At 46.3% G+C, this 20,973-nt stretch overlaps 1 protein-coding gene across 1 annotated transcript; it reads left to right on the top strand.

The window, feature by feature from the left end:
- Positions 1 to 471: 471 nt before the first annotated feature.
- Positions 472 to 4,150, top strand: LOC125554223 (probable flavin-containing monooxygenase 1). Its single transcript, XM_048717806.1, has 5 exons — positions 472 to 1,123; positions 1,200 to 1,440; positions 2,685 to 2,863; positions 3,042 to 3,394; positions 3,474 to 4,150. The coding sequence occupies exons 1-5, from the start codon at positions 641 to 643 to the stop codon at positions 3,811 to 3,813; spliced, it is 1,596 nt and encodes a 531-aa protein (XP_048573763.1). The 5' UTR covers positions 472 to 640; the 3' UTR covers positions 3,814 to 4,150.
- Positions 4,151 to 20,973: the final 16,823 nt, after the last annotated feature.

Genomic DNA, 20,973 nt, shown 5'->3' with positions numbered 1-20,973 from the left:
AGTTTTTGAAACATAGGGTTTTGTCGGTCGCTCGTACCAAGTTTTATAGTTGAAATTTAAAACTTACGATTTTGTTGGCCACTGGTTCTGGAATTTACGATTCTGTCAGTCGCTCGTACCAAGTTATAAAAGTTGAAACTTAACAAAGATTTCAAGACTCATCAAAATGGTTCTCATTTGAAAGACCTGGTCACCGGAAACTCAAATATGAAACAAAACTTAATTTAGTCGTTTGGTTCAAAAGCCAAGAGAAAAAGAGGATGCGTGCTCTCCAGACCTGCATACCTCCGACCTAGCTGGCCGGCTTTCCAGTTCGCTAGCTGCGGCATTTCGTCTCTCCCTACGTTTCCGTACGTTTTCTAAGAGAAACTGTGGAAAGCTCACATGCTCGAGAGCCCCCGTGCTAGCATCCCTAACCCTATAAATACACCAGGCCCTGCCCTTGTCGACACCAACACACACAAAGCTCAACAGCGCCTCCAGCTCTAGCTCTCTCGCAGCCTCCTACGCCTGCAAGAATCATCTCTCTCGCAGCCTCCTAGCTACGCCTGCAAGAAGCAGCTAGCCAGTGCGCACACATCCCTCGATCACCTCGATCAGCACACACACAGCCAGTTCCATCCAACACCTCGGGTAGACGATGGCCATGGCGCAAGGACAAGCGGCACGGGCCACGAGGGAGACCGTGCCTCCGGTGTCCCGCGTGGCCATCATCGGCGGCGGGATCAGCGGCCTGGCCGCGGCGAAGCAGATGGCGGCCTACGACCCCGTCGTGTTCGAGGCGACGCCGTCCGTCGGCGGGGTGTGGAAGCACTGCGTCTACCGCACCACGCGGCTGCAGACGCCCCGCCCGGACTACGAGTTCTCCGACTACTCCTGGAAAAACCGCGACGACCCTTCGTTCCCGACCCACTCGGAGATCGTCGACTACCTCGAGGGCTACGCCGACGAGTTCGACCTCTGGCGTTACATCTCATTCGGGTCCAAGGTGGTGGACATCAAGTTCCTCAGCGGCGCCCAGGCCGGGTTCACCGAGCTGTGGAGCGGCACCGGCAAGGATCCGCTCCGTGGCAAGCCCATGTGGGAGGTCGGCATCGTCACCGGCGACTCCAACACCGTTCAGGTACCATATATACTTTGACATGCTGGTTTCAAGATAATTTGTATTCAATCGATCTCACACGCACGGTAATCTGCAGTATTACAAGTTCGAGTTCGTGGTGATGTGCACGGGGAAGTACGGCGACGTGCCGCGGATGCCGGTGTTCCCGCCGGGGAAGGGGCCGGAGGTGTTCAAGGGGACGGTGATGCACTCGCTGGACTACTGCAAGCTGAGCGAGGAGGAGACCGTTGAACTAATGCGAGGCAAGAAGGCTGTGGTGGTTGGCTACAAGAAGAGCGCTATTGATCTAGCCAACGAATGTGCCCAGGCAAACCAAGGTGCGTATATATTGATTGGAAGATTTAACATGGTTTGAACTAAAATTCTCCTAAAATATGGACAAAATTCAACATGGAACTATGCATGAAACTAGCAGAAGGCAGATAAGCTATCATAATGTAGAAAAAGAATATCAAGCAAGTTCACACAGAGCTTATATATAACAAAACAAAACAGGATAGTAATATGTGTTGTGGAAACGTCCCATCATTCGATGAAGTGGATGTCTGAATAATACATGCCATATTTGGTGACATGTGCCTTAGAGATTTCGGAGAGTCGGATACTCTGGTCCAGAAAAGGTCACTCTTGTCTTGACCCCTCGCACACTTCATCATGCACTATTATAATTCTAGGTAGGTCTCTTGCATTTACAAGTTCAAAGTACACTAGACGCAATCAGTACGCATACCGCCTTGACTTTTACCGCATGAGCAATTTATAAGCATCACTCGATCATATATGTAACAAAGTGTTTGCATGTTTGACCAGTAGTAGCAGATTTGCAACAAAGATTATCTGCCGTTCCAACCGAACTTTCAAAACTAGACTGGTAGCTGGCATGGCGGTTTAGTATGCATTTCAGCAGTTTCTCAAAACATAGTATAATCAGTGCTGGTACCGAACAGGTTGACGCTTGACCTGAAATTAATTTTTTTTTATCAAAAGGGGTTTACCCCTGATTTTCATTAAGAAAACAATAATAGTCCACTATACAGCCAAAACGCACTCATTTGCAGAGCGGAGAAACTGACACGCCCAGTTCTCACCAGATAGTAAATGCTCTAGAACCCAAGCTGGAGTAAAGACCTGAAATCTTCTATATCTAAATAGCTAGCCCTCATTAACATATTTCTCTCAACATGCAAGCATGCCACATCATCAAGCAACATGCATAGCAAAAGACCCATCACTATTCACAACATGCATTCATGCACATGAAAATGTCCACCTCAACATGCAAACATATATTAGATATTTTACAATACATTAATCAAACACAATAAAGCATATGGATTTGCAATTTTAGTTTTCGTAGTATCACTATTTACGTTCCATAGAAATCACATATCATCGAAATGTATTGCAAATATTCCCGCAACAACGTGCGGGGTATCATCTAGTTAGTATAGTAGGAACAACTGGATGAGTCATGATTCCGTGTAGGAAACAAGAGCTAGATCGAGATGTGTTTGATATGGATCGACCCATTAACCGGTCGCGTTTGCTTGTTTGTTTGCAGGCGAGGGAGGGCAGCCGTGCACGATGCTGGTGCGGACCCTGCACTGGGTGGTGCCATCGTACTCCATCTGGGGCTTGCCATTCTCCATGTTCTACTCCACACGCTTGTCTCAGCTCTTCTACGAGCGGCCCAACCAAGGGTTCTTCCGATCCCTCGTCTGCCGCCTCATGAGCCCACTGGTATGTGTGCGTCAGAATTCATCTCACAGCGTGAAACTTGTACATGATACACATGCACGTATATAGGGAAATACTTATGAACGTATTAACATATATATGCACGTGTGCATGCTAGAGACCTTGCATGCATATCACAATCTGAGAGCAACGTGTTGTGTTTTGAATTCTGGTGGTGCAGCGGGCAGGGGTGTCAAAGTTCATCGAGTCGTACCTGTCATGGAAGCTGCCGCTGGGCAAGTACGGTCTGACGCCGGACCACCCCTTCGTCGAGGACTACGCCAGCTGCCAGATGGCCATCCTCCCTGAGGGCTTCTTCGACATGGCGGACCGTGGCCTTGTCTGCTTCAAGAGGACCTCCGCCGGCTGGTGCTTCTCGCAGAACGGCGTGGTCCTCGACGACGGCACCAAGGTGGAGGCGGACCTTGTCTTCCTCGCCACCGGCTTCGAGGGCAAGGAGAAGCTCCGTGAGGTCCTGCCAAAGCCCTTCCGCGACCTCGTCGTCGGCAAGTCTTCCATGATGCCGCTCTACCGGTACGTGTACACGTTGCGTTTATCTTTTGCTCCAACATATACAAATCGATCGACGCTGAAGTGCAATTTATTTTGGCAGTGGCACGATCCACCCGCTGATCCCCAACATGGCGTTCGTCGGGTTCGTGGAGAGCGTGTCGAACCTGCACACGTCGGAGCTGCGGTGCCGGTGGCTGTCGGGGCTGCTGGAGGGGCGGTTCGAGCTGCCGAGCGTGAAGGCCATGATGGGGCACGTCGCCGGCGAGGCCGACGCAATGCGCCGCACCACGCGGTTCTATCGCCGCCACTGCATCTCCACCTACAGCATCCACGACAGCGACGGCATGTGCGCCGACCTGGGCTCCGCCACGCTTCGCAAGGCCAACTGGATCGCCGAGCTTTTCGCCCCATACAATAACAAGGACTACAAGGAACAGTAACTCATACGTACGCATAGCACAGTACACACATCGTCCTACGTACGCTACATTTACTTGACCACAACAATACCCACGGCCGAGTCTGTATGTAGCCCCGTATAATACATTCTTTTAGTAAAAAAATTACAAATATACATGATTTCATTGGTGGCTAATAATATCCATCATGAACAAGAATATACTAGTGGTTAGGGCTTGTCATTGCGGTCCTCTTGTGAGCGTTTCTATGCGTTGCCATGTTGGCTCTGTACTTTAGGCTGGCTAGCTTTGGTGCCATGTTGGCTTTGCACATTGGGCTAGCTTGTTTACTATTTGTTTTGACTCGTGTATATGAACATTGGCTTGTGTGCTCCTTTGGAAAAGGTACAACGCCGTTGTCTTCAGAAGGGCCACGCCCTCCCTTGCTTCTACCCTCAAGGCCTCCTGTAACGACGCCATCCCCTCGCGCGGATGGTTTGCCATGGAGCACTGTGATCACATTGATGTTTGGCTGCGCGCGCTTGTTCCCCATCCCAACCCTATGATGGTTTGCCCGAAAAGCCCATACTGGCATTGATCACCAACAATTGGACTGTATCTGCAGTAGTTGGATCTCTCAAGTAATCCGGGCCAAACACTACTACCATAGCCTTCTAGAATTTGTACATGAAGTATAGGCACGTGGACTCGCTCATTCGGACATACTCATCAATGAGATCACCGGGTACTCCATATGCAAGCATCCGAATAGCTGCAGTGTATTTCTGATAAGAGGAGAAGCCAATCTTTCCCAGGACATCCTTCTTGCACACGAAATAGTTGTCGTATGCGACCACCCTATCCCGGATACGGTTAAACACATGTCTAGCCATCTGGAAGCGGCGCCGGAATAGGTTGTGTTTGAAGAGTGGGTCAACAGATTCGAAGTAGTCCCACCTGAATAGGCAATGCTCCTCTGTGTGTGTGTGTGTGTGTGTTGCGATTCAACGCCGGAGTATGTCCCAGGATTGAGCCCCTGAACATCAGCCGCTTCCTACTAATGTGGTCATGGACGACCAAAGCAGCAGCCACAATCTCCTCATCATCGGATGAAAAATCATCCGAATTGCAAATGAAATTGTGGAAAAAGTACTCATCGCCGGAGTTCATTTGTACCTTGCAGGAAAACCGCCGAACACCTTGCGGGAATGGTGGAAGAAGCCGGCCCGTGAAGAGCCTTGCACCTTTCCGATACCAGGTAACATGACTATCGGCATGGAGGCGAACGTGGTGGTGTCCGATAAGCGAGGTATACGTGCAAGGCGGTGCTGCCGGTGGCAGAGGCGAGGGGGTGGCGTCGATGGTGGAGTGCTGCGACGGCGGCGAAAACTGTCCCCCAACGCTAGAGTATGGGGCATTCGAGTGGTGGCATGTTGCTGGGGGCGTATCTAGGTGCTGCAGGCAGGCCTGGGCACCGGAACTAGGCGGCGGTGGCGAGGAGGGGCGGCTGAGTGTGGTGGCAGTCAATGGGAGAAAGGGGGAAATGACAAATGTTCCAACGACCATCGGGCCAGGGGAAAGATAAGGGCTGGCCCAAATTTGGGCTTGAAATGGATCATGCGTGGCCAAAAACCGAATGTTGGTCCGTTTGCGTCGGCGTGTTGGGTCGATTTTTGTGCCAGTTTCGACCCAAATGGACACGCATAGACAGTTTGGGTTGGCGCGTTAGAGTTGCTCTTAGCATTGCACAAGCCCAGGATAGTGTGTGTGTCATGCATGTCAACATCGACAACAGTAGTGCAGGCATGTAGTTGCCATGCTGCTTGTCTCAGCAGCACGCCCGGGTCCGTGGGATGGCACAAACATGTCTAGCCGTGCCTAGCTATCTACCCCTTTCCCTCTATTTTCATTAGTGTTGAAATAGAAGTATAGAAGAAAAGATTGCAGCAAGCCGAGAGCGGCCAGAATCACTTGTCTCCTCCGTTTTTGGCAAAAGTTTTGCCTCATCGACTAATTAAGAAGAAGAGAATTTCCTAGTTAATTTAAGGAAAACCGAGCGAAAACCTACACAAATAGAGTACGGACTAATTGCTCATATGGTAAGAAACCCCACAACCGCACAATCGGCCCTTACCAAACTCGCGGAACACACAACCCTGACATTGCTACTACGCCAAGTGAATCCCGACAAGAACATCACGACACAAGACATCATGCACCTCCCAATCCAAGAGGACATGCAGAGAGAACGAAGATCATCCATCAAGCAACCAGAGACGCCTTGCCTATGACGCCACTCTTGCCTTTGCCCACCTTCTTTTGTTTACCCCTTATTGGCGTCCCCGTCAAGAGGCAAGCAATCGACTTGCCCAAACCAGGTCTAACAACCTCCACGCTAGCGAGCAAGTCATAAAGTTCCTTCACGAAGAGAGCATCTGGATTTGGAGTAGGTGCCAACACACTTGGCTCAATGGCCATGCCACTCACAAGCATCACCTGCTCGATGGTCGTAGATGAGGGAAGGGCGGCAACATCTGAAACTTCGCGCTCAATGGCTGACGCCTGTCGCCCAATGGACTTAGGTAAGCGAGAGATCGCACCGTCCAAATCACTACTCTCTTCGGCATCAACAATATTGCTCGACAGGGGTGATGTTGGTGGCAAAGCCATAGCCGAGATCTCGGGAGGGTCTACCTGCAGTTGCTCGACGCACAAAGGCAGAACCGGGCCCCCACACAACTCCCGAAGCTCGGGCATGATCCGTAGCACCGGAGTCACAACCACATCACTGTCAAGTCCCTCAGAGGCTAGTGGCGGTGAGCTAGCCCTAGCACGAGGGGATAAACGACCATGAAGCTCATCTCCCTTCTCAACGTCGAAGCTGCCATTGGGCACAACCAAAGGGCACAACACATGAGTAGTCTGCAACACAGGCAGCGTCAGGAAGAGCCCGCCCAGTGCAGCCTCAGCTCCCTCCATGAAGCTCTCCATATGCAACATCCAACCTTTCATAGAGTCAACGACATCACGCAGAGGCTAGACCGTTTTCTCAAGCTGAAAGCAAGCCATACCAAGGAGCTCATGTTGGGAAATGTTGCATGGAAAACAAAAAAATTCTATGCACACGCAATGATCTATCCATGGAGATGCATAGCAACGAGGGGGGGAGTGTGTCTACGTACTCTCATAGACCGTAAGCGGAAGCGTTTCACAACGCGATTGATGTAGTCGAACTTCTTCGTGCTTCAACCGATCAAGTAACGAACGCACGACACCTCCGCGTTCTGCACACGTTCAGCTCAGTGACGTTCCTCGCCTTCTTGATCCAGCAAGACATCGAGGTAGTAGATGAGTTCCTTCAGCACGACGGCATGATGACGGTGATGGTGAAGTGATCTCTGCAGGGCTTCTCCTAAGCACTATGAAAAAATAACCGGGGGTGTAAACGATGGAGGGGGCACCACACACGGCTAACAATTGATCGGGTGTGTGCTAGGTGCCCCCTCCCACATATATATAGGTGGGAAGGGAAGGGAGAGGCCAGGGCGCGCCCCAGGGCTGGCCGCCGGCCGCCTAGGGGCCTTGCCTTGCCCTGCTGACACGTCTCCAACGTATCTATAATTTATGAAGTATTCATGCTGTTATATTATCATTCTTGGATGTTTTACAATCATCTTATAGCAACTTTATATCATTTTTTGGGACTAACCTATTGACCCAGTGCCCAGTGCCAGTTGTCGTTTTTTGCTTGTTATTTACATCATAGGAAATCAATATCAAACGGAGTCCAAACACTGTGAAACTTTTTGTGGATTTTTTATGGACCAGAAGACTCCCGATGGGCCAGAGCAGCACTTGGTGGGTGCCCCGAGGGGGGCACAACCCACCAGGGCGCGCCTGGGGGCCCAAGCGCGCCCGAGTGGGTTGTGAAGGAAATATGCCCTAGAGGCTATAATAAAGTTGTTATTTATGTTTCGTTATATAATGATAAATGTTTATTATTCATGCTAGAATTGTATTAACCGGAAACTTAGTACATGTGTGAATACATAGACAAATAGAATGTCACTAGTATGCCTCTACTAGACTAGCTCGTTGAATCAATGATGGTTATGTTTCCTAACCATAGACATGAGTTGTCATTTGATTACCGGGATCACATCATTAGAGAATGATGTGATTGACTTGACCCATTCGTTAGCTTAGCACGATGATCGTTTAGTTTGTTGCTATTGCTTTCTCCATAACATTATACATGTTCCTAAGACTATGAGATCATGCAACTCCCGAATACCGGAGGAACACTTAGTGTGCTATCAAACGTCACAACGTAACTGGGTGACTATAAAGATGCTCTACAGGTGTCTCCGATGGTGTTTATTGAGTTGTCATAGATCAAGAGTAGGATTTGTCACTCCGAGTATCGGAGAGGTATCTCTGGGCCGTCTCAGTAATGCACATCACTATAAGCCTTGCAAGCAATGTGACTAATGAGTTAGTTACGGGATGATGCATTACGGAACAAGTAAAGAGACTTGCCGGTAACGAGATTCAACTAGGTATTGAGATACCGACGATCGAATCTCGGGCAAGTAACATACCGATGACAAAGGGAACAACGTATATTGTTATGCGGTTTGACCGATAAAGATCTTTGTAGAATATGTGGGAGACAATATGAACATCCAGGTTCCACTATTGGTTATTGACCAGAGGCGTGTCTCGGTCATGTCTACATAGTTCTCGAACCCGTAGGGTCCGCACGCTTAAAGTTCGGTGACGATCGGTATTATGAGTTTGTGTGTTTTGATGTATCGAAGATAGTTCGGAGTCCCGTATGTGATCACAGACATGACGAGGAGTCTCGAAATGGTTGAGACATAAAGATTGATATATTGGACGGCTATATTCGGACACTGGAAGTGTTCCGGGTGATTTCGGAGAAAACCGGAATGTCGGAGGGTTACCGGACCCCCCGGGGAACTAATGGGCCACATGGGCCTTAGTGGAGAGAGAGAGGGCCGGCCAAGGCAGGGCCGCTCGCCCCTCCCCCTCTAGTCCGAATTGGACTAGGGAAGGGGGGCGGCGCCCCCCTTTCCTTCTCCCTTCTCCTCTCCTTCCTTTCCCCTTCCTCCTCCTAGTTGGACTAGGAAAGGGGGAGTCCTACTCCTACTAGGAGGAGGACTCCTCCCGTCCTTGGCGTGCCCCAAGGGCCGGCCGGCCTCCCCCTTGCTCCTTTATATACGGGGGCAGGGGACACCCTAGAACATACAATTTGATCATTGATCCCTTAGCCGTGTGCGGTGCCCCCCTCCACCATAATCCACCTCGGTCATATCGTCGTAGTGCTTAGGTGAAGCCATGCGCCGGTAGCTTCATCATCATCGTCATCACGCCGTCGTGCTGACAAAACTCTCCCTCGACACTCAGCTGGATCAAGAGTTCTTGGGACGTCACCAAGCCGAACATGTGCAGATCGCGGAGGTGCCGTACTTTCGGTACTAGGATCAGGCGGATCATGAAGACGTACGACTACATCAACCGCGTTGTCATAACGCTGTTGGGGAACGTAGTAATTTCAAAAAAGTTCCTACGCACATGCAAGATCATGGTGATGCATAGCAACGAGAGAGGAGAGTATCGTCCACGTACCCTTGTAGACCGAAAGCGGAAGCATTATGACAACGCGGTTGATGTAGTCGTACGTCTTCACAATCGACCGATCCTCAGTAACGAACGTACGGCACCTCTGTGTTTAGCACACGTTCAGCTCAGTGATGTCCCACGAACTCACGATCCAGTAGAGCTTCGGGGAAGAGCTTCGTCAGCACGACGGCGTGATGACGGTGTTGATGAAGTTATCGACGTAGGGCTTCGCCTAAACACCGCTACGATATGGCCTAGGTGGATTATGGTGGAGGGGGGAACCACACACGGCTAAGAGAGATCAATGATCAACTTGTGTGTCTTGGGGTGCCCCCTGCCCCCGTATATAAAGGAGCAAGGGGGGAGGCCGACCGGCCCTTGAAGGGCGCGCAAGGAGGAGGAGTCCTCCACCTAGTAGGAGTAGGACTCCCCTTTCCTACTCCTACTAGGAGGGGGAAAGGAAGGAGGAGAGGGAGAAGGAAGGAGAGGAAGGAAAGGAGGAAAGGGGGTCCGCCCCCTATTCCAATTCGGTTTGGGCTAGGGGGCCGCGCGCCCTGCCTTGTACTACCTCCTCTCTTCCACCACTTGGCCCATGAGGCCCAATACTTCTTCCCCCGTATTCCCGTAACTCCCTAGTACTCCGAAAAATACCTGAATCACTCGGAACCTTTTCGATGTCCGAATATAGTCGTCCAATATATCGATATTTACGTCTCGACCATTTCAAGACTCCTCATTATGTCCCCGATCTCATCTGGGACTCCGAACTCATAATACCGATCGTCACAGAACTTTAAGCGTGCGGACCCTACGGGTTCGAGAACTATGTAGACATGACCGGGACACGTCTCCGGTCAATAACCAATAGAGGAACCTGGATGCTCATATTGGTTCGTACATATTCTATGATGATCTTTATCGGTGAAACCGCATAACAACATACGTTGTTCCCTTTGTCATCGGTATGTTACTTGCCCGAGATTCGATCGTCGGTATCTCAATACCTAGTTCAATCTCGTTATCGAAAAGTCTCTTTACTCATTCCATAATACATCATCTCACAACTAACTCATTAGTTACAATGCTTGCAAGGCTTATAGTGATGTGCATTACCGAGAGGGCCCAGAGATACCTCTCCGACAATCGGAGTGACAAATCCTAATCTCGATCTATGCTAACTCAACAAGTACCATCGGAGACACCTGTAGACCACCTTTATAATCACCCAGTTACGTTGTGACGTTTGGTAGCACACAAAGTGTTCCTCCGGTATTCGGGAGTTGCATAATCTCATAGTCATAGGAACATGTATAAGTCATTAAGAAAGCAATAGCAATATACTAAACGATCATATGCTAAGCTAACGGAATGGGTCAAGTCAATCACATAATTCTCTAATGATGTGATCCCGTTAATCAAATGACAACTCATGTCTATGGCTAGGAAACTTAACCATCTTTGATTCAATGAGCTAGTCAAGTAGAGGCATATTAGTGACACTCTGTTTGTCGATGTATTCACACATGTACTAAGTTTCTGGTTAATACAATTCTAGCATGAATAATAAACATTTATCATGATATAAGGAAATAAATAATAACTTTATTATTGCCTCTAGGGCATATTTCCTTCAGTCTCCCACTTGCACTAGAGTCAGTAATCTAGTTCACATCTCCATGTGACTAATACCCAAAGGGTTTACTAGAGTCAACAATCTAGTTCACATCACTATGTGATTAATGCCCAAAGAGTGCTCATGTTTTGCTTGTGAGAGAAGTTTAGTCTACGGGTCTGCAACATTCAGATCTGTATGTATTTCACAAATTTCTATGTCTACAATGCTCTGCACGGATCTACTCTAGCTAATGTCTCCCACTTTAAACATGTATCCAGATCGAGACTTAGAGTCATCTAGATCGATGTAAAAAGCTTGCATCGACGTAACCCTTTACGACGAACTCTTTTATCACCTCCATAACCGAGAAATATTTCCTTAGTCCTCTAAGGATAATTTTGACCACTGTCCAGTGATCTACTCCTAGATCACTATTGTACTCCCTTGCCAGAATCATGCTAAGGTATACAATAGGACTGGTAAACAGCATAGCATACTTTATAGAACCTATGACCGAGGCATAGGGAATGACTTTTCATTCTCTTTCTATTTTCTACTGTGGACAGGTTTTGAGTTTTTAATCAACTTCACACCTTGCAACACAGGCAAGAACTCCTTCTTTGACCGTTCCATTTTGAACTAGTTCAAAATCTTGTCAAGGTATGTACTCATTGAAAAAACTTATCAAGCGTCTTGATCTATATCTATAGATCTTGATGCTCAATGTGTAAGCAGCTTTATCGAGGTCTTTCTTTGAAAAAATCTTTTCAAACACTCCTTTATGCTTTCCAGAAAATTTTACATTATTTCCGATCAACAATATGTCATTCACATATACTTATCAGAAATGCTGTAGTGCTCCCACTCACTTTCTTGTAAATACAGACTTCAGCGCAAGGTCTGTAAAAAACCATATGCTTTGATCACTTTATTAAAGAAAATATTCCAAATCTGAGATGCTTGCACCAGTCCATAGATGGATCGCTGGAGCTTGCTCACTTTGTTAGCACCATTAGGATCGACAAAACCTTATGGTTGCATCATATACAACTCTTGTTTAAGAAATCCATTAAGGAATCCAGTTTTGACATCCATTTGCCAGATTTCATAAAATGCGGCAACTGCTAACATGATTCAGACAGACTTTTAAGCATCAATACGAGTGAGAAACTCTCATCATAGTCAACACCTTGAACTTGTCGAAAACATTTTTGTGACAATTCGAGCTTTGTAGATAGTAACACTACTATCAGTGTCCGTCTTCCTCTTGAAGATCCATTTATTTTCAATGACTCACCGATCATCGGGCAAGTCAATCAAAGTCCATACTTTGTCCTCATACATGGATCCCATCTCAGATTTCATGGCCTCGAGCCATTTTGCGGAATCTGGGCTCATCATCGCTTCCTCATAGTTCGTAGGTTCGTCATGGTCTAGTAACATGACTTCCAGAACAAGATTATCGTACCACTCTGGTGCGGACCGTACTCTGGTTGACCTACGAGGTTCGGTAGTAACTTGATCTGAAGTTTCATGATCATCATCATTAGCTTCCTCACTAATTGGTGTAGGAATCACTGGAACTGATTTATGTGATGAACTACTTTCCAATTCTGGGGAAGGTACAATTACCTCATCAAGTTCTACTTTCCTCCCACTCACTTCTTTTGAGAGAAACTCCTTCTCTAGAAAGGATCCATTCTTAGCAACAAAATATCTTGCCTTTGGATCTGTGATAGAAGGTGTACCCAACAATTTCTTTTGGGTATCCTATGAAGACGCACTACTCCGATTTGGGTTCGAACTTATCAGTTTGAAACTTTTTCACATAAGCATCGCAACCTCAAACATTAAGAAATGACAGCTTTGGTTTCTTGCCAAACCATAGTTCATACGGTGTCATCTCAACGGATTTAGATGGTGCCCTTTTAACGTGAATGCAGCTGTCTCTAATGCATAACCCCAAAATGATAGTGGTAAATCGGTAAGAGACATCATAGATCGCACCATATCTAGTAAAGTGCGATTACGATGTTCGGACACACCATTATGCTATGGTGTTCCAGGTGGCATGAGTTTGTGAAACTATTTCACATTGTTTTAATTGAAGACCAAACTCGTAACTCAAATATTTGTCTCCGCGACCAGATCGTAGAAACTTTATTTTCTTGTTACGATGATTTTCCACTTCACTCTGAAATTCTTTGAACTTTTCAAATGTTTCAAACTTATGTTTCATCAAGTAGATATACCCATCTCTGCTCAAATCATCTGTGAAGGTCAGAAAATAATGATACCCACCACGAGCCTCAACACTCATCGGACCACATACATCAGTATGTATTATTTCCAATAAGTCAGTTGCTCGCTCCATTGTTTCGGAGAACAGAGTCTTAGTCATCTTGCCCATGAGGCATGGTTCACAAGCATCAAGTGATTCATAATTAAGTGATTCCAAAAGTCCATCAGCATTGAGTTTCTTCATGCGCTTTACACCAATATGACCTAAACGGCTGTGCCACAAATAAGTTGCACTATCATTATTAACTTTGCATCTTTTGGCTTCAATATTATGAATATGTGTATCACTACGATGGAGATTCAATAAACCATTTATATTGAGTGTATGACCATAGAAGGTTTTATTCATGTAAATAGAACAACAATTATTCTTTAACTTAAATGAATAAACGTATTGCAATAAACATGATCCAATCATATTCATGCTCAACGCAAACACCAAACAACATTTATTTTAGGTTCAACACTAATCCCGAAGGTAAAGGGAGTGTGTGATGGTGATCTTATCAACCTTGGAATCACTTCCAACACACATCATCACCTCGCCCTTAACTAGTCTCTGTTTATTTTGCAACTCCTGTTTGGAGTTACTACTCTTAGCAACTGAACCAGTATCAAATACCGAGGGGTTGCTATAAACACTAGTAAAGTACACATCAATAACATGTATATCCAATATACCTTTGTTCAGTATGCCATCCTTCTTATCTGCCAAGTATCTAGGGCAGTTCCACTTCCAGTGACCATTTCCTTTGTAGTAGAAGCACTCTGTTTCAGGCTTGGGTCTAGCTTTGGGCTTCTTCATGGGAGTGGAAACTTGCTTGCCATTATTTTTGAAGTTCCCTTTCTTTCCCTTGCCCTTTTACTTGAAACTAGTGGTCTTGTCAACAATGAACACTTGATGCTTTTCTTGATTTCTACCTTCGCTGATTTCAACATTGCAAAGAGCTTGGGAATTACTTTCGTCATCCCTTGCATATTATAGTTCATCACGAAGTTCCAGTAACTTGGTGATAGTGACTAGAGAACTTTGTCAATTACTATCTTATCTGGAATATTAACTCCCACTTGATTAAAGCAATTGTAGTACCCAGACAATCTGAACACATGCTCACTAGTTGAGCTATTCTCCTCCATCTTGTAGGTAAAGTACTGTCAGAGGTCTCCTACCTCTCGACATGGGCATGAGTATGAAATACCAATTTCAACTCTTGGAACATCTCATATGCTCCATGTCGTTCAAAACATTTTTGAAGTCCCGGTTCTAAGCCGTAAAGCATGGTGCACTAAACTATTAAGTAGTCATCATATCGAGCTTTGTCAAACGTTCATAACGTCTGCATTTGCTCCTGCAATAGTTCTGTCACCTAGTGGTGCATCAAGGACATAATACTTCTGTGCAACATCGAGGATAATCCTCAAATCACGGATCCAATCCGCATCATTGCTACTATCATCTTTAAACTTCTCTTTTCTAGGAACATATCATAAATAAAGCGGGGAAGCTATACGCGAGCAATTGATCTACAACATAGATATGAAAATACTATCAGGACTAAGTTCATGATAATTTTAAGTTCAATTAATCATATTACTTAAGAACTCCCACTTAGATAGACATCCCTCTAGTCATCTAAATGATCACGTGATCCATATCAACTAAACCATGTCTGATCATCACGTGAGATGGAGTAGTTTTCATTGGTGAACATCACTATGTTGATCATATCTACTATATGATTCATGCTCGACCTTTCGGTCTCAGTGTTTCGAGGCCATATCTGCATATGCTAGGCTCGTCAAGTTTAACCCGAGTATTCTGCATGTGCAAAACTGGCTTGCACCCGTTGTATGTGAACGTAGAGCTTATCACACTCGATCGTTACGTGGTGTCTCAGCACGAAGAGCTGTCGCAACGGTGCATACTGAGAACACTTGTACCTTGAAATTTAGTGAGAGATCATCTTATAATGCTACCGCCGAACTAAGCAAAATAAGATGCATAAAGGATAAACATCACATGCAATCAAAATATGTGACATGATATGGCCATGATTATCTTGCGCCTTTGATCTCCATCTCCAAAGTACTGTCATGATCTCTATCGTCACCGACAAGACACCATGATCTCCATCATCTTGATCTCTATCAACGTGTCATCATATGGTCGTCTCGCCAACTATTGCTCTTGCAACTATTGCTATCGCATAGCGATAAAGTAAAGCAATTATTTGGCGCTTGCATCTTATGCAATAAAGAGACAACCATAAGGCTTCTGTCAGTTGCCGATAACTTCAACAAAACATGATCATCTCATACAACAATTTATATCTCATCACGTCTTGACCATATCACATCACAACATGCCCTGCAAAAACAAGTTAGACGTCCTCTACTTTGTTGTTGCAAGTTTTACGTGGCTGCTACGGGCTGAGCAAGAACCGTTCTTACCTACGCATCAAAAAACCACAACGTAGAATAGTGATTGCCTTTTGATCTTCAGAAAGAACCCTGTTCATTGAAACCGATTCAACTAAAGTTGGAGAAACAGACACCCATGAGCCACCTGTGTGCGAAGCACGGTGGTAGAACCAGTCTCGTGTAAGCGTACGCGTAATGTCGGTCTGGGCCGCTTCATCCAACAATACTGTCGAATCAAGAATCAACTAGCAATGGCAAGCAATATGTATATACCCACGCCCACAACACCTTTGTATTCTACTCATGCATATAACATCTACGCATAAACCTGGCTCGGATGCCACTGTTGGGGAACGTAGTAATTTCAAAAAAAATCCTATGCACACGCATGATCATGGTGATGCATAGCAACGAGAGAGAGGAGAGTATCGTCCACGTACCCTCGTAGACCGAAAGCATAAGCATTATGACAACGCGGTTGTAACATCCCAAATTTTCAATTTGGAATATTATACATTAGATCATCAATGCATATCATATTTCTTTTGCATTCTGGTTGATCCTAGAAGTTCTACGCAACTCAATGACCCACGAAGAGAGTTGGGGATTTCGATATTTTCATATTTGAGTTCTCTCAAATTTTGAGAATAGGATCATTTGATTTTATTTATTTTATCATCAATTATTTATATTACAAAAATATGAGAGAGGGAATAAAATGACTTTCCCAAAATAAAGAAATATTGAGGATTTAATAATAAAATCAAATAAGATTTTATTTCGGAGTTTTTCGGTGTTTTATTTGAATTTAGGAAAAATGCGTTTTTCAAAAAATGCATTTAGGTCCCAAATAAATGTTCACCTTGTGAGGCTTGATTTTAGAAGCCCGTGGAAATTTATTTTGGAATTTTTGGAGTCAGTTTAGTATTTCCTTTTCTTTTTCTTCCGAGCGGAATATTAAAAAAAACCCCGTGCCCGACTGGGCCAAGGGCCCAGCCGAGCCAGGCCGGCCCAGCCGCCGTCGCCTCCCGCTCGAGCAGCCGCCGGACTCGGGAGGAGTCCGAGCCGGAGCCGCCTCACCGCCGCCTGACCCCCTCCCCAAGTCAGCCCCCTCTCTTAAATACCGGACCCCCGCCGCCCTCACCTCACCCCGCCCCGCCCTGAGCCAGCCGCCGAGCCGCAGCCGCCCCGCCGCCTGCGCTGCTGCCGCCGTCGCATGCCGCCGCCGCTGCTGCGTCGCCCCGCATAGCCACCGCCACCGCCGGAGCCCCGCCCCGCCCGCCGGAGTACCTCGTCGGAGGTATAGCCGCAAATTAAGAGGCACACGATTCACCATATTCAATTCACCCAGGAAATACCAAGATGTATCTGGATTTGAAGGATATTTTCTGGTGGACCGGAATGAAGAAGGATATAGTGGAGTATGTAGCCGTTTGTGATGTATGTCAGAGAGTAAAGGCAGAGCATCAGAAGCCAGCAGGATTGTTACAACCATTGCCGATACCCGAATGGAAGTGGGATAAGCTAGGCATGGATTTTATCACGGGATTGCCTAGGACTCATTCCGGCTATGACTCAATTTGGGTTGTAGTTGATCGATTGACGAAAGTAGCTCATTTCATCCCAGTAAAGACCACTTACACCAGTGCTAAGTTGGCAAAGATATACATGACCAGGATCGTATGTCTGCATGGAGTTCCAAGGAGTATCGTATCAGATAGAGGAACCCAGTTTACCTCAAAGTTCTGGAAGCAGTTGCACGAAACTTTGGGTACCAGGCTAGAGTTCAGTACAGCTTTTCATCCACAGATAGATGGACAGACCGAGAGAGTAAACCAGATTCTGGAGGATATGCTGAGAGCTTGTGCGCTAGATTATGGATCTAGTTGGGATGATAATTTTCCATATGCAGAGTTCTCTTACAACAATAGTTACCAAACCAGTTTAAAGATGGCCCCTTTCGAAGCCTTGTACGGAAGGAGGTGCAGGACACCGTTGTCATGGGACGAAGTTGGAGACCGTCAGTTGTTTGGTCCTGACTTGATTAAAGAGTCTGAACAAAAGGTGAAGTTGATTCGCGATAGGCTCAAGGTAGCCCAGTCTAGACAGAAAAGTTATGCAGATTCGAAACGCAATGAGACAGTTTACGAAGTTGGAGATAGAGCTTATCTTCAAGTATCTCCACTTCGGGGAACAAAGCGTTTTGGAGTTAAAGGGAAGTTAGCACCACGATTTGTAGGACCATATCGAGTTTTGGAACGTATGGGAGAAGTGGCCTACAAGTTGGAATTGCCCGAAGGATTGTCAGGAGTTCATGATGTGTTCCACGTTTCTCAGCTGAAGAAGTGTCACGCGGAGATGGCTGACATACCGTTGAGAGATACAGTGCCTTTGGAAACTATTCAGTTGGATAGCGATTTGACCTACGAGGAGAAACCAGTCAATATTCTTGAGTTTGCCAGTCGAGTTACTCGCAGCAAGGTTATCAAGTTTTGCAAAGTTCAGTGGAGCCACCACTCAGAGGATGAAGCCACCTGGGAGCGAGAGGAAGATTTGTTCAAGGACCACCCTCACCTATTTTCTAGCCAACCCGAACCTCGAGGGCGAGTTCTTAAGTTGAACCTTCTGGTTAGATCTCTTATTTGAGTTTTACCTGTGCATTAGATGAGTACTTATTGTATGCTCGTTTGTTTATTTGCGATAGAGTATCCGGAGTGCGCCGCCTGTTACTTCGAATCGCTAGGTTTCCCGGATCATCAGCAAGGCAAGTAACACTTCGATCATACCTTTCTACTACCCAGTTTTATTGCATTAGATCAATCCTCACACGTTGCATGATTAGGATCTTATTAAATTGTGGGATGGGAAGTAGATGAGGTAGTACCTATTACCTGTTTATTTTCAAACCTTTGGGAGTTACTTCTACGTTTGCTTCTTATGCCATGCTATGCTAGTAGACGTGGATTGGATGAGTGATATCCATGACAGATGTGAGATTGTTAATTAATGGTTTATCTAAGGTGGCAACTTAAACACACATCTGGGTGGATTGAGGCACCTGGGTATTCCAGGACTTGCCTGTTTTCTTTTGGACCGCCACCCAGGCTCAAAGGGATCATAAGACTATTCATACTAGAAACTTCCGTGTGCAGCCACAAGCTATTATGGGCTCTAGCATAGTTGACTAAGTTGTGCGAACTATTACAGTGGTAGACTAGCAGATGTAGGGGATGTAGGTGGTACGGTCTACCCGATCGTAAGGTGCTAGCGCTTCTGAAAGACTATGTCTCGGTCATCCGTCTTCTCAAACACCCTGTAGTGCGAGAAACCAAACGGAGGCGATCGAGTCTTGTGGGGAAAAGTGTGCAAACCTCTACAGAGTGTAACAAACTAATCATGATTAGCCGTGTCCCCGGTTATGGACATCTTGAGTATCTAGTACCTGGATTTTCATGTGAATCTCAACATGTTACTCTAAATTAATTTTGTTGGGTTATGTTTAATGATGATGCTTAATTGGGATTGAGAATGCTATCAACCATTCTCAATGTTTAACAACTACCATGTTAGTTAAATAAATTTATTCCTTTGAAGTAGGGAAAAATTGGCTTTACACAAAAACTGTAACCATAGAGCTTTCCACCAGCCAAATATGCATATAGTATAGCGGTTTCATTCCATTACTCTCTATGTGTTACATTGCCAGCATATTCCATGAGCTGACCCATTTTCGGGCTGCAACGTTAATGTTGCAGACTTTTCAGACGACGATTAAGGAGTTTTAGGTCATGGTTCTATACTCAGTGATGCCGTTGGAGTTGATGGACTCACTTATCTTCCAAGCCTTCCACTGTTATCGTTATTAGATGGCCTTAAGCCATATTTATTGTAATAAGTTCTCTTTTGAGACACTCGATGTAATAAGTGTGTGATTGCTACTCTGCTATAAATCCTCCGAGTACTGTGTGGTGTCAGCATTACTGATCCAGGGATGACACCGGAGCACAGAGATCAGACTATTTGAGGTCTGGTCGCTACAGCGGTTGATGTAGTCATACGTCTTCACGATCGACCGATCCTCAGTACCAAACGTACGACACCTCCGTGTTCAGCACACGTTTAGCTCGGTGACGTCCCGCGAACTCACGATCCAGTAGAGCTTCGGGGAAGAGCTTCGTCAGCACGACGACGTGATGATGGTGTTGATGAAGTTACCGACGCAGGGCTTCGCCTAAACACCGCCACGATATGACCGAGGTGGATTATGGTGGAGGGGGGCACCGCACACGGCTAAGAGAGATCAATGATCAACTTGTGTGTCTTGGGGTGCCCCCTGCCCCCATATATAAAGGAGCAAGGGGGGAGGCCGGCCGGCCCTTGCAAGGCGCGCCAAGAGGAGGAGTCCTCCTCCTAGTAGGAGTAGGACTCCCCTTTCCTACTCCTACTAGGAGGGGGAAAGGAAGGAGGAGAGGGAGGAAAGGAGGAAAGGGGGGCCGACCCCCTAGTCCAATTTGGTTTGGGCTATGGGGGCCGCGCGCCCTGCCTTGTCCTGCCTCCTCTCTTCCACCACTTGGCCCATGAGGCCCAATACTTCTTCCCCCGTATTCCCGTAACTCCTGGGTACTTCAAAAAATACCCGAATCACTCGGAACCTTTCTGAGGTCCGAATATAGTTGTCCAATATATCGATCTTTACGTCTTGACCATTTTGAGACTCCTCGTCATGTCCCCGATCTCATCCGGGACTCCGAACTACCTTCGGTACATCAAAACACATAAACTCATAATACCGATCGTCACAGAACTTTAAGCGTGCGGACCCTACGGGTTCGAGAACTTTGTAGACATGACCGAGACACGTCTCCGGTCAATAACCAATAGCGGAACCTGGATGCTCATATTGGTTCCTACATATTCTACGAAGATCTTTATCGGTCAAACCGCATAACAACATACGTTGTTCCCTTTGTCATCGGTATGTTACTTGCCCGAGATTCAATCGTTAGTATCTCAATACCTAGTTCAATCTCGTTACCGGCAAGTCCCTTTACTCGTTCCATAATACATCATTCCGCAACTAACTCATTAGTTACAGTGCTTGCAAGGCTTATAGTGATGTGCATTATCGAGAGGGCCCAGAGATACCTCTCCGACAATCGGAGTGACAAATCCGAATCTCGATCTATGCCAACTCAACAAGTACCATCGGAGACACCAGT

Source organism: Triticum urartu, chromosome 4 (genome assembly GCF_003073215.2).
Source record: "Triticum urartu cultivar G1812 chromosome 4, Tu2.1, whole genome shotgun sequence".
Lineage (NCBI taxonomy): Eukaryota > Viridiplantae > Streptophyta > Magnoliopsida > Poales > Poaceae > Triticum > Triticum urartu.
The sequence above is the reverse complement of the archived record's forward strand: the minus strand, read 5'-3'. Positions and strand labels throughout refer to the sequence as shown.